This window comes from Manis javanica, chromosome 6 (genome assembly GCF_040802235.1).
Source record: "Manis javanica isolate MJ-LG chromosome 6, MJ_LKY, whole genome shotgun sequence".
Taxonomy (NCBI): Eukaryota; Metazoa; Chordata; class Mammalia; order Pholidota; family Manidae; genus Manis; species Manis javanica.
Window position 1 is genome coordinate 75,713,396 of NC_133161.1, and position 15,471 is coordinate 75,728,866.

Below are 15,471 nucleotides of genomic sequence, written 5' to 3' on the forward strand. Positions count from 1 at the left end.
GTGACTTCAGTGGGGTATGGGAGGACTTGATAACATGGGTGAATGTAGTAACCACAATGTTTTTCATGTGAAACCTTCATAAGAGTATATATCAATGATATCGTAATTTAAAAAAATTATTGAGGACTCAAAGAGCTTTTATTTAGGTTATATCTATCAATATTCACTTTCTTACAAATCGAAATCAGAAAGTTTTAAAATATAGGTAATTAAAAAAACCTGTTTTATGTTAACATAAATATTTTAATAAAATAATAACTATCTTTTCCTAAACAAAAATGTAAGTAAGAAAAGTGGCTTTGTTCTACATTTTTTCAAATCTCTTTTATATATGGCTTAATAAAGGAGAATTAGATATCCATTTCTTCATTAAGTGTTTATAATGTATTGCTTTGGTTGAAACATATGAAGAAAATCTAGCTTCAACAAGATACATAGTTAGAAAAAGGAATTTTTTAATAGCCTCTAAGATAATTGTGAATATCTTCCTTAGATTCTACATCAAAACCAGTAAGTGATCATCTCTTAACAGTTAGACGCAACACGGAATCTATAAACATATCAATGAACTTTTCATACTGTATTACATTAAATCCACTGGTCTGTCTTGTACTTGGAATGGATCTTTTACCCGCTCATGATTTTATAATTCCATGCACTGGTCACTTGGAAAATATGAGTTAAGAAGGTCTACCAAATATTGACACATTTCATCAAACAATTAAAAGATACATTTGTTAATAGCAACATCAATGTTACCAGAAAAGTCTGTAAGTGCTGGTAAGCTATTAAGCTTAGGATAGTGAATATAAGTTTGCCAAAATTCTAATTTTTAATGTTACCATTGTCAGCAAATACTGTCAGCTGTTTTCCTTGAAATGACAAGCTCACTTCATTTTTATCCAAGAAATATCTACCAAATGATTAAGTCTAAAAAACTATGTATGTTTTTCTAATTCAAAATAGTATTACAAAAGTATGACAGTGTCTAATTCAGCTTATAACTAATTGATGAGTACTGTTCCTTGAGATACTATTTCAATATGCTGCAGAAATGCTTTATGTGTACTTCTAATTTTATCACTCAGGTTATTAAAAAGATGGCACTCAAAAATACAAATGGAAAATAACATCTTGGTACTATATGAAAATAGTTTTGACATTAAGGATTCTCAGGATTTTATAAGACACTGAGAGCCACTGATTTAGACAATTCAAGAAATGTAGAAACTTCATAGAATAGGAAATACTTTACTGTGCTTCTCAAAAAGGAAATTCATAGTGACTGGTTTCATACATTCCTGCTATTCATAAGGCAACAGTGAAAACAAGGGCATTCTAAAATAACTACATGCAGTTATTAAAAAAATGGAAACAAGCCTCTGAAAGATGTTAAATTTAGTCAAGTACTTAACCTCAACAAAGAAAAAAATATTTTATACAGCAAAAAGCTCAAAGTCTTCTACTTGGGTCAAAACAGTTGAGGATTAGATTATATACATTGCATATTATTATCATGTCTTACCTTAGCTCTAGAGGAACTGATATTTTCCATATTTTCAATGCTGCAGATACAATTCTGTGAAACTTTCCGGCAAGCCACTCTGATATAGTCCCAGAAGCTACGAGGACTTTCATAACCAAACCAGGTTACTTGACCTTCAGGAGACAAATTTTAATACAAAATAAAAGAAAACTAGACTAGCAAATTCAAAATATAAGAACAATAAAATACTGAAAAATAAAGGCAGCATAGTGTGCTATAGTAGAAAGGGCACTGATCTCTGTCAAAAAGCCTTAAATCCCCTCCTGTTCTACCTCTAACTAGTAGTATTACATTAGACAATTTTTTTAATGGACCTGGATCAAAGTTTTCTCAACAATAAAATCAAACAAATAAAATTAATAAAAGGACAGAACAGAAAAGAGTTTCTTGTAGTTTAATATCCTATTATTCAAGCAGTCTTAGCACACAGAAAACTCTCCCTGTAGTTCTAATTAAGCATTGAATTCAATGTCAAGTTACATTCTAAAGCTTTCTCTTCTTTAAAAAGAAAAAATAACATAACCCTTTTTTCTCCTCATCATAGGGTAAATCAAAGGAATGAAACAATGTGTAGTCTATCCTATAAGTAAACATGATCAAGTAAAATCTTACACCCACTGATCATTCATAATTTTCTACCCAACCATTCTCATCTATAAGTTCATCTGCTCTCTTGTAGTCACTATCCATGAAAAGCCTTTCAGGCATTAACCATTCTAATTTTTCAGATTTCGGTAAGTATGTGTATGTTCATAAGCAACTGTTCTTTTGAGTGTACCTTATGTTTACTTGATTGTCTCACATATTAGGTGATAAGATCACTAAGGTAGGGAATTGTGTCTTATTTGTCTTTAAATCAATCTCCAACATTTGACACCATGCTTGACTCACAGCAGGTATTCAATATTTGTTAAACAAATCAATTGGGAAATTGGCAAAAAACAGATCTTAACTGCAATGCATATAAAATTTTTTAAATCTAGTATCTTTTCATATGAAAATAATGTTTCAATTAACAATTTGGAATTAGGATGTTTACATGCTATAATACAAATCTCAAATATTCTGGGCAAATAAATATATTTACCTTTATATATAAAAATACAAAAGCATCTACAAATCCTTACTCTAATATCTATACTCCATGTATCTTTAAAAATCAAATCTTACTACCTACATGTAGAAATCTATAGGAATATTTACAATCTCCCTTCTTCCTCTCAATTTCTCCCCATGACTTTCCTTTGCCCCCTCTCTGAGTTAAAAAAGTTCTTAGTACAGTATCACAGTACAGTTTGTCTTTGGGGAAATTTTCATGTCACCAATTTGTTAGTCATTTGGAGATGAGGCAGGATGCCTAGTGGCTAAGAATATCAGCTTCTGAGTCAGGTGGACCTGAATTAGATTACTTTCTAGCTATGTGATCTTGATCAAGTGACTGAATTTCACTCTAAGTCTGGGTTTCTGCTATAAATTGACAATAATGGTAGTACCTACTTGATAATACTGTTGAAAGGATTAGATGAGATAATGTATATGCAGCAATTAGTACACAGCCTAGTACAGGTGTTAACAGTTATTACTAATGTTATTATAATTGTCATACAAATAATTAAGAGACCCAAGTACCCTCTGCACTACAAAGTGGGAATGAGATACAAAATTAAGTTTTTGTCACTACTAGCTTAAAATCTAGAAAAATCCTTAAAATTTACTCCCTAAACCAAACTTTTCTGATATCAACTATTCCACATTTACCTCCCCAAGGCATTTCTAGTCTCAACTAATTTTCCTTGGCTTCTATTAATTGGGATCATTCCATACTTTAAAAATGAGAGGCACAGCTCCCTGACTTCCCTCAAAAAATGGGGCACTAAACACTGACAGAGATTTTAAAGAAAAGGAACATCACATGGTTTCTGTTTGACTTTATTTTAAATCTTCTCATGAAACCTGACATGCTAAGGCCAGTAATTTATGAGAAGTTTTAAAATAGAGCTATTGAAAAAAACCAAAAGAATATAACAAAGCCCCAATTTTGGAGGAGAGGAAACATACAGAAACTAAAAATCTACTCTTAGGTTAAACAGAGAAGCAATGGGCACTAAATCCTTAGGACTCCTGCTTTTAAGAAGATATGGTATCTACAAGACTTTTATAGATATCATGAGATAATGACAAGATTTCCCAGATACTCATTACCCAAATAATGAGAAACTAAGTGATTAACAGAATGACATATCATCATGGCTTTCAGGGCCTTAAATAAACCAGTGGTATCTTCACAATGCTTTTATCTACTCAGCAAACTAGATGTGAGGATGACTTGGCTTGATTCTGCCTTTCCTCCTCTTCCACAGGCATCATTTCCACAGTGATGTTCTTAATTCAAGACACTGAATTTTTCACACTGAGAAGGATCTGTTTTGATTAAAAGAAAGTGGATGCCCTTCTTAAGACCTCCAAATTCTCATGTAAATTGTCTCTATATCCTAAAATTCTATTTACATAATTAATAATTTTGGTATCTATGAAAAGAGTTGAATTTAATTAAAAATTATGGAATTGTTCAATTTGCTATTTGTTATTATTTGGACATGACTTTTACTTAAACACAGATTAACTGCCAGTAAACGATATACTTGGACTATTAGTCTGTAACCACTATTCAACTGGAAAATTAAAAAACAAAACTATAAGCTGATCATGCCTTTAAAAGTAACTACTGAAGTAATAAGTAATCACTCCCAAGGTATTCTCACTTCCTTTAAAAATAACCACAAAAGAAATCACATAGCAAGGAACTAATTAGTCTATAACTGAAGAAACTTTATTTTAGAGAAGAAATATATGCTGTCACAGAATTTTCTTTCTAAAGCTCTTGACTAGAATAGGTATATATTATGCTTTCAATTATATGTGTTCTTAGTAGACCAATGACAAAGTTAACCTTTCAAAACTTATTTCCATCCTGTCAATCCAACTCTAATTCATTTCAGACACAGAAATAAGTGATGAGAAGTTTGTTAAACTAAAAGATGATCTGTTACTAATCAGCTCTGTGATGTCCTTCCCACCAAACTGCCTTTGTAGCACCTAAAAACAGCCTATAGTCTGTAGGGTCCACTCTTATTCTAAAATTACTCTTCTGTACTATTTAAATTAGACATCTATTTGCATCACACAGTAAGTTTCTAAGAACAGGAACTAAATTTTCTAAAGTGTTTTTTTACTAAGTAGTGACTAATGACACATCTGATTATATAAAATAAATGAATCTGTAACTTCCTTTCTCCAGCCTTTGGATTACTGCTCAACTAAGTAAGGAGTAAATAAAAAACTTGTCTCACAAACTGATATTCAGTTAGTTACAACACATCACCTAGATGACCTATCAAACACTATCACCTTGGAGCTATTTACCTTGAAAATCAATAAAAGATAGATAGTTCCATCAAATTTTAATAAACCACTCTGACATCACTGCAAAAGTTTTCAGATACTTAAAAGAAATTTGTTGTTTGTGGACATATTGTTGTCAATATATTAAAACTAAGATATTTAATTTTTAACTTTACTCCCTAAACTTTATGAAATCCTAAATTTCATACTACTGATTTATAAAAGTCAGTTTAATATTTTCCACTATACTTTTATGAGAGAAAATTCCCATTGCCTGTAAGAGGTCAGTATCTTTTCCTTTAAAAATAAAAAAGTACTATTATCAGTAGAGATTCATATTTATTAGACCACCTAGCTTTGAAGGTAAAATTATGACCTTGATTAATTTTCTAAATGAAATCTTATATCATGTTCTAAAAAATGAAAAAAATTTAAACACATTAAAAACAACTTTAATTACATTTTAAGCTGGAGCTTAAAGAGTCTAGATTAGATGCTCAATTGTACTTACATATTGCTAGCTCTGTATGTTACTTATAGGATGCCTCAAGTAAATCTTTAGTAACTATGAATCACAGTTACTAATCTATAAAACGTAATTTTTATCCTTTGCTAGTGAAAACTAATGACTTGCTCAGTGGCAAGAAATTAATTACAAATATCTAAAATATTTATCTATAACATAAAAATTAGTTAATACCTGATCTTCCAAAATAAAAAAAATTAAAATAACCAGGTTCACCAAAATCTGAAAATTGAATTTGACTTAATAAGCTTTTTTATGCTGGTGATTTTATCACCTTTCCAAGCAGAGTACAAAGGTTCTGTTTTCTTCCACCAGTGTTTTTAACATCACGCTTAGAATACTGGCAGATTGAATTAGAGCACCAAAGGCTGAAGTCCATACAGAGAGCTATGCATAAATGTTCAGTTCTGAAGAAATCAAGCAAGCGTAATTTATTTCATATACGTAGGGAACATGAAACAAAAGAAACTGTTTAAAATGATTACTTGTGGGAACAAGGACTGAGGAAAGGAGAAGACATTTATTTTCTACTTTCTATCTTTTGTCTATGATTTTTAAAAATGATGATAATGCATATATTTCTAATTAAAAAGTGTAACAAAAGGCTAGGTCATAAGTACAGGGGCCTAGCAGTGTTTTGCTTACAGTAGGAACTAAAAAGTTGTGAATAAAGGCATATAGTCTACCTAAGAGACATGGCACTAAGGAATATATTCCCACTAATGGTTCAAGAATGACAAAGCAGTTATTGTTGATACAGCTCGTGTGTGTTTTTCTGAGCAACTCTGGAAAATTCACACTGCTTCCTTAACCCCCAGTTTGCATATAACACAGATATTATCACACAGCACTTACAAAACTGAGACAATAACCAATAATTCTTGTATCATTAATTATAACAATAAATTAAATTACATATATGTATGATTAATAAGATAGTGATTAAAACTATGAAACTTAATAGAAAAGAGGGAATCACATGGGAGAGGAAGGAGAGTAAATGGATTATATTGTGTACAACAAGATTTTAATCTAAAAATTAGCATTAGCAGTCTTGTACCCTCTGGAATAACAAAAATAAAAACAGAAAGCTTTGTAAAACCCATGCAATGTACTAAAAAAGATCACTTAACTGATACAGCCCTCCCCAGTAAGTCAATTCCATGCTCCCGCGCAGCTCAGTGGCGGGAGGCATCACCAGCATAGTACCTTGAAGAGGTATTTGGAGATGAGCCAGCCATCTGCAACTTTGGGAAATCTCTTTAAAAAAAATAAACAACAACAACACACAGATATTTAAGAAACCTGCCATCAAGTTTACACCTCCAAACTGAACAGCCCAAGTAAGACGGCTACACATAATCTTGACGCAGTAGACGTGACTTTTATCTAATAAATAAAATGAATTGAATTAAGATGAACGCGAGCTATACTAAGCACATAAATCAAGCTGGTCCCTGGTAGCCTGTTGTATTAAAGAGGCTAGGGTGTCTTCAAGCCACAGAGATAAGTGAGAAGCAGTTGTTTCCTGTTTACCTTCACCTAACCTCGTCACTCCACAAATACAATAAAGTGATGATGACAATGCAAAATGACAGAAAGCTCAACTCTTTATGCAAGCTTTAGACCTCAGAATTTGCTAGCTTTGCACCTCAGAATTTACATGAGAATGATTAAGAAAATTATTTACTTGTTTAAACTATATGGCTTATAAAGCTTTTAAATTTAAAATTAAATATACTTTTTTGCTGTTAACTTTTCTAAAAGTTATAAACAAATGTGCTTTGAAGAACAGTTCCCTTACTTGGCCTAGGAAGAGCTAAAGTTTGGAGGGTTTTCTTTTCTGAATTATGATGAAGCACTTAGATATCAAGTAAAATGTCCTTCTGTTTAACAAACATTGACTAAATGCCTATTTTACGTAAATACTGTTTTATTTTCTGCAGCTTCCAATTATTGTTTAACAATCACCATCCTGAAAACCACTATAAATTCTTGCTACGTTGTTTAGAAATTCCTAGTATAATTATACAGGAAAACTCCAAAGACAAATTTCTAAAATGACTTTCCTAACAAATGATCTTTTCTTTTCTCATAAGCAAATACTGAAACCTCAACTAGGACACCGTCCCATACCTTTCCAAATTCTTACACCCTTTACGAAACCAAACAGAACCAACCAACCAAACATAGTGATATTTGTATGAAAAGGAAAGGAAGGAGATACATGCAGCTCATGCTATTGGTTACATCTATTTGTCCACCATTCTCTCTCTATCCATCTCCAATTGTAATATTTTAAATATTAAATTTGGAAACACATATCCAAAAGGATCTATAATTTGGTACCCTAGTTGTAGCCCATGTCAGAAAAGAAGATGCTTGCTAGAGCTACAACAAGCAAAAATGAAAATTCCTCAGCCCTGAAACATAAATCAGAAGAGAATGCTTTTCATTGCAAATATTAAGAATACCAATTTACTTATCTCTACCCTGAAAACAATTAGATATTTTATTTGTAGTCATTTTCATCATCAAACAGTTATCAAAGTAAAAACAATTTCTGTGAAAATCTTAAAGGAATTCTACTTCAAAAAAATGTATCAAATAAGATATATCAAGACCAGATTTATGTCATGACTTACCAATCCCTGGCATAAAGTGGGAAACAATTACTAAATCTATTATAAAAATCAATGTGTAGATTAGGGTTTATTTTTATGCTATTAGTATGTTAGCTTTATGTCCTTATCACATGTATTATTTTTATTCTGGCTGTGAAACATCATATAAAAAATTTTTAAACTTAGAACATTTTCATTTATCTGTAGGCATTAATTGCTTTAATCATGACTTATCTCACTCTAGATCAGTTATAAACAATTAGAAGCATCCAGACCAAATGAAAATGCACTAGATTCCAAAGTATTTGTAATTAAATTTTAACACCTCTCTCATTTTACAGAAGGGAAAGGACAGGCCCAGAGAGAGCCTGCCTAGACCCAGCACATCTCTGTTCTCTGTAGCCTCATGCTCTGCTCCTCTACTCAAGAGACAGTATCTGACAGATGGAGGATAGGTCAGTTGGTTTTCCTTGCTGGTTATGAGTTCTCACCAACAGCCTCAGAAACAAGAAAAAAAAAAGGGATAATAAATATGTAGTGGGACTGGGGTAAATATTTTTCATATAAAGTTTAAATTCTTAGCATAGTTGGTAGCAAAAAATAAGTAAATGAATGACAAAGCTCACATTATTTCTAAGTGGTCCAAGAAGTTGTGTTTGTAGAAAAGGCTCTCATTTGCAATTGAAATAAAACTTTTTGTTATAAAATTGAATGTTAAGAGAAAATGAAACAGCACTTTACCAGTAACTTAAAAAACAGTTGAGACAAGACCAAATAAACTGAATAAACACAAAGTGTTTTGTTCAAGACCAAGACTCATTCAAATGCACCATTATAATCATATCATATATAATTGTATTAGGGTGTTATTTCGTTAATTTCTGAAACTTCAGCCAAAAAACAATCTACTCAGAGATGGATATTGCAATAAAAGAATGCTTATTCATACTAAAGATACAGTATTTTCTGACCCAAAAAGTATATAACTATCAAAAACAAATAACTGAGAATAAATGCAACATTGTATTTTTATTAATGTGGAAACTGGCCCCGATACAGAAAAGATTACTGATTACTGCTTATTAAATAAATGAATTTGCCTTGGGGATAAGACAATATAATTCTAATTCATAAATATGATATTTATTCTTTCATTTTTTTCATGTTAGTTCTTGCTCCAACTTTAGCTTTCTATTCATTTCAATTTCTTTGATGACAGCTACATTTTCAGTTATAATTTGACAAATGTTAACTATATACAAGGTAACATTTTGCCTTTACTATTATTTATTCTATTTTTCTCTTTCAGTGTGTATATATATTTTCCTACTAAAGTTAAACGTAGATGACTTTATATTTAAATGGACTCTAAAAAAACCCCCAGATGTATTGATCTGTAAATTGTTGCCATTAACAAAACTGACTGTTAATGATCAGATAGTAATTCAGAATTTTTACAAGTTTTCTTTTTAAGTTGGCAACACCACATAGAATACAAGAATAGATAAGACTCTGTCACTGATAATATTAATGCAAGTTCTTATTTGAAATTTTGATTCTTCAACCATGTATTTACATATAAGAGAAAAATCATTCAGTGAGGCAATATCTATTATTACAATATGCACTCAATTCAGCTAAAAATGAAACAGTATTGTTTTCTTTTCCATGTGATCATTTTTTATTTCTTAAGGTTCTGAAATTAACATGTAATATTACGTATGACATCTTAAACTTTTAAAAGATTGCTTTAAAATGCTATTTATAAGTAGATGGTATGTACATTAGAAACAACAGTATTTATTTATTGATTCAACAGTTTTTAAAAGCTGAGTACCAAAAATGTGCAAATGGTCTACATTTTAAAAATCAAACTGACTGAAAGGAAAGATGTGTAGGAACAATGTTAACAAAATAAAAATATCAAATTATGAATGAGCAACTCCTTGAAATAAGAAAATCAGAAAAATATAGGAATTGAAATTATTATGATGCCCTCTTTTTAAGTTGACAATTATTAACTAGAATTTAAACTAAAAATGAACTAAAGTCCTTTAACTGTGCAATCATTTCCCTGTTCTATAAAATTAGAAATATTTACTTACTTTAAATGAGCAAATTTAAGCATTAGATGTGATCAAAATTGTTGAATTTATGTAACAAAAAAAATTTGACAATATCAACTGTCCATTACTGAAAATAAACAAATTATGATGATAATCACAAGTACTCTAAGTTGCTCTATGCTAATTTGCAAAAATCTGAAGGTCAAGCTGGACATGTGCCATTATTTTTCTGGCAGAAAACCACAGGACTACAAATAATGGAAAACACAAGCATTGTCTCTATCAGAGACTATCAAATTCTGCTAAATCCAGTAATTTGGGTTACCTAGTAAAATCATCAATTTCTTTAACTCACTCATATACTAAAAAAAGACATTCAAGAATATCTTAGGCAAAAATTTTATCAATAGTAGATACTATTTAAGTCTTTTCATATTTTCTTCAATGCAATACTCTCCCTCAGAAGCCAATCTAAATTTGGAATCCTTCGATTTGAAGGGGTTTTGAAAATGAAGTTCATGTAAAATAAACTCAAAAAATTATTCAAAAATAAAAGTTCAAAACCATTAATAAATCTCTCATTCTGTAAATTAGTAAATAAATTTGGGTGTTAAAATGACGCCTTGAAAATTCTGGTTTGGTTGTAAACCATAAAGATCATTTTGTCCTTATCACCTAATAAGTACAAATACTTGAGACATTTTTCTTGCTCTTTACCCAGAAATGCCCACAGCAAATACAGTAATTAAGAGTATTACAATGATATAACTCCAAACAGAAAGAAGCAACCAAATATGTGGGGATTGTGTGTTTTAGAATTTCAGACATTCAAAACTATATAAAACATGAAAACTAAGACATAAATTATTTTAGATGTTTCAAAACAGAAATAAACTCTCAAATGAAAAATGATACGTATAAAATGAAATAACAAACTACCAATACTAATCACGTAAGAAGAGAACTATCAAGGGGTAAAGAAGGTCATTATTGATCAAAATGAGCTATATAAAACTAATACATGTTGTAAATAGTTCCTTCTATTCTAGGGTAATTAAGAAAACTCACTTCACAAAATAGGCAAAGGTCATAATCAGAAAATTGGAGAAAAGAATTAATTAACATGAAAATACATTCAGCTCATTTGCAAACTAGTACAAATTAAAATTATTATATATATTTCATATTAATAGAAGGTAGAGATATTTTCCCCTATCAAATCAACAATTAAAATAATAATAGTACAGGGAGGATATGAGAAAAATAATTACAAAAATTATTATTCATATAACCTTTCTGGTAGACAACATAGCAACATATTAACATAATAGTACATACATCAAAATGTGTATACTTTGATATCAGTAATTACAATCTAAGAATTATTAGCTATTATTAATAGGAAATAGTTTTAAAGAGATTAGAAAACTACATAAAGATCAGTGCTCAGTGATATATAACAATATCTTTAAGAAGAGGAAAATGAGAAATACTAAATAAGAAATTAATTATGATTCATTCATATAATGATATATTATGTACTTGTTAAAAGTGAAATGGAAATACACTCAAGAGAATAGAGAACATATATATGTTAAAAAACTTGTACATGAATGTTCACAGCAGCATTATTTATAAATAAGAGAAAAAAGTAGAAATGATCTAAATATCCATAAAATGATTAGTGGATACACAAAATATGGTATACCCATTTCATGGAATATTATTCAGCCTTAAAAGGAAATGAAATACTGATACTACGATATGCTGCAATGTGGATGAATCCTAAAAACATAATGCTAAGAAGCCAAACATAGAAGGCCACTTATTTTATAATTTCATTTACATGAAATGTCCAGAATAAGTAAATCTATAAGAAACAAAACTAAATTAGTGGCTGTCATGAAGGTGAAAAAAGAAGTGACTACTAAATGGGTATTTAATTTCTTTTTACGGTGACAAAAGTGTTCTGGAACTAGATGGTAGTGATATTTGCACAACATAAATATACTAAAAAACAATTTTACACTTAAAAATGATTAAAAAAGTGAATTTGATCTTATGTGAATTTAGTCTCAAGTTTTAAAATACTAAAAAAAAAAAATTGAATAGAAAATATAGCATGGCCATGAAAAGATGTCTACAATATACTAAAGACATATAGATCATAACAGAGAAAATATAATATATACATATATGCATATACATATATAATATATGTGACTGATATACAAAGTTGAAATGCATATACATACACAATATATGTGATAGATATACAAAGTTGCCAGCAGCAATTATATCTGGGATTTCTGGAAGTTTTTACTAATAATCTGTCTAGTTTTATATTTGAAACTCTTGTTGCTTTTGTAAGAGTAGGGGAAGACACAAGGCAAAAAATGATTGGTGGCCTAAGAGGACAAAAGTATATACACAGGAAGAGGTTAAAGGAATAATGATAGAGCTTTATTGTTTTCTTTCTTTCTTCCCCCGACCCCCTTTTTTTTAAAACATAGTAGACCATTAACAGGAATGCAAAGTCAAGTAGTCTACATGGCTGTTACAGGGTAAAATCTTAAAGAGACATTTTAGAAAGCATCAGAAAAACAAGAAATGATGACATCTACAAGCTTAAGAGTAAATAAAGAGTAAATCTTTGAAAAAGATACATAAAGAACATGGAAATTTGAGTGATACTTAAATTTTCCTAGTTACTAATCTTTTTCACCATACTACCTTTAGAGACTAAGACTTTCTGTTTTTAGAATTTACAGTTACTTATTTACTACCAAACCTTAAATTTAGTATATTATATAGATATTAATTTCATTCCCTATGCAATTTAAGACACTGAACCAAACTGACGATGGACTACATAACCCTGTATGTTTCAAGAATTACTTGAATATTATGATTTTCTGAGATGCAAAATCTGCTGAAGCTTTCCTAAAGTTCAAGTACACAACTTAAAAGGATGTTTCTGAGAGTGGCCTTGTTCATTGTCTAAAAATCAAACTCTGGTAACCTTCAGGGCCACTTTCTTATCTCCTGAATCATGTTTTGGCTCGAGTATATGGGTTTTTACTGGATAAGTTGTGTTCATATGTTACTACAGAAACAATTCCAGCCTCATTTTGTATGCAAACCAAGACTCAAAAGTTGGAAAACCTTCAAAAATGAACAGAGAAAATTCAAAAGCCAAATGGACAGGTTTATCTTATCCATTGTTTCTAACAGTGTTTATACTGTGCTTCAAAAGGTGGCCTCATGGGGAGGTAACTATTTACCATCTAAGTCAGGAAGAGCTTTGAGGTTCAAGCCAGTGTTCCTGAGCAATGCTTAGGTATCATAACAGTTCAAATGAATTTTGGAGAAATTCTCAAATGTCAATTCACATCATTCCAACTTGTTCTAAGAGTCTAAATCCAGATGTTATTAGGAAAAAAACCCAGAGATAATCACTTCTGTATCCAGGATTCTATTTTCCAACAAATATTCACTGAGTGCCTACTAGAGTGCCTACCATATCCCAGACACTGTTCAAGAGATGTGGGATGTATCAGAGAACAAAACAAAGATCTTTGCCCTCGTGAAGCTTACATTTTAGTGAAGGTAAAGAAAGGCAATAAATAATAACCATAGTAAGTAAATCATATAATATGTTAGAAAATAATGTAAGAAAAGAACCCAAAAAAGAGGTCAAGCGTGTTGGGGATGAAAGGAGAGGGGATGAACTATAATTTTTAAATGGTGGAAGGGTTGAAGCCTCAATGAGCACTTTTTAAGCAGATGGGTGAATGAACCATTCAAGCATCTAGGAGAAGCATTTTCTGTACAGAGGGAACAGCCATTACAATAGCTCAATAGTGCACTATGGCAGGAACGTGACTGGTACAGTCAAGAAAAATCAAAAGACCAAAGAGGGTAGAGTACAACAATTTAAAAACAAGGAAAGGATTCAATCTAGGTAGGTATAACTGGAAAACAATGTTCAGAAACAAGGCAAACTCTGAATTGACTCGGCAAGGCCAAGGTTAGTAAGAATAATTAAATTAATAGGAAACTTGTAGTCTCATTATACTTGATATTTTTTCTTTAATAAGTGGTTTATTACTAAGTGATAGTCTGTAATCCTCTCTGATAGAAGCTTTTTCATTTTAATTATTCTCCATATAACATTTATTAAATTCACTACTGTATTACACCCCCATATTAGCTAAAGTTTTACAAGATTGTTTTTGACCACTTTACTACTAAATTTCACATTTTTCTTAAACTGTCTGGCCTACTAGTCCATAACCAAAGTTTCAGATGACATGTTAAAGAATTAAAACTTAATTTTTCACTTGAGGCACTTATATGCCTCTTTCCACATATACATCCTTTCCTAAAATGTGCAAGCAGAACAGATTACTCTCTTGTGCTACTTCATGCTTGTTAATACTTTCATTATAACTCAATGACATTACTATACATAATTATTTGTCAATGTAGTCTCCTCCTACCCTCAAAGACTGAGTTTTGTGTGAAAGCATGCTTTGTTAATCTTTTTATATTAAGACCCCATCAAGAGCCTAGGATGGATTACTAAATAAGAGAATGAATGGGATAGAGAGAATAGGGTTATTTTATGTATGGAAAAGATTAGGAGAAAAAAGGAAAAGTGGAAAAAGAAAAAAGAGGAAGGTTTATGTGAAGTATCAAATTTAAGGCATCCACTGCAGAAAAATGGGCAATTCATACTCAGATTTATTTCCAAGCAGAAGAAAAGTAAGAGTCACATCTAGCCAAGATAAGTGTGGAAGGGTGATGGTAAAGGAATGTTCCTTTGAGCTTCTATTTACTATGCTCTATGACAAATTACTCAACTTCCTAAAGTAATTGAGGATTCAGAAGTGGGAATTTTAAGTATTATAATGAAAAACTGGGGTACTTTCTATTTTATATATTTTAATGGGAAACAATTTGGAGGAGTTAAAAATATTTATTTTTTTATTTTTTTATTAAGTTATCATTGACATACACTCTTATGAAGGCTACACATGACAAAAACCATGTGGTTACTACTTTCACCCATATTATCAAGTCCTCTCTCCCAAATCCAATTGAAGTCACTGTCCATCAGTATAGTAAGATGCCAGAGTCACTACTTGTCTTCTCTGTGCTACACTGTCTCCCCAGTGACCCCTACACACAATGTGTACTAATCATAATATCCCTCAATCCCCTTCCCTCCCCCCTCTCCACCCACCCTCCCCCAGCCTTCCCCTTTGGTAACTGCAAGTCCCTTCTTGGGGTCTGTGAGTCTGT

General features: G+C 31.0%; 2 protein-coding genes across 7 annotated transcripts in view; one reads left to right on the forward strand and one right to left on the reverse strand.

The window, feature by feature from the left end:
• RUNDC3B (RUN domain containing 3B) overlaps positions 1-15,471 on the reverse strand; it is a 180,677-nt gene that overhangs the window by 120,840 nt on the left and 44,366 nt on the right. For 3 of the 6 annotated variants that reach the window (XM_036990695.2, XM_036990694.2, XM_036990698.2), the window contains exons 3-4: positions 6,684-6,734; positions 1,526-1,659 (exon numbers count right to left, since the gene is read on the reverse strand). In XM_036990695.2, coding sequence (XP_036846590.1) covers positions 1,526-1,659; positions 6,684-6,734 — 185 coding nt within the window. Of the gene's footprint in view, positions 1-1,525; positions 1,660-6,607; positions 6,735-15,471 lie in introns of those variants that run through there. The other 3 variants (XM_036990696.2, XM_036990699.2, XM_073238892.1) reach the window with 2 other exon arrangements.
• The window catches only part of ABCB1 (ATP binding cassette subfamily B member 1), a 232,398-nt gene that overhangs the window by 24,841 nt on the left and 192,086 nt on the right, over positions 1-15,471 (forward strand). The gene's annotated exons all lie outside the window — the stretch shown is intronic.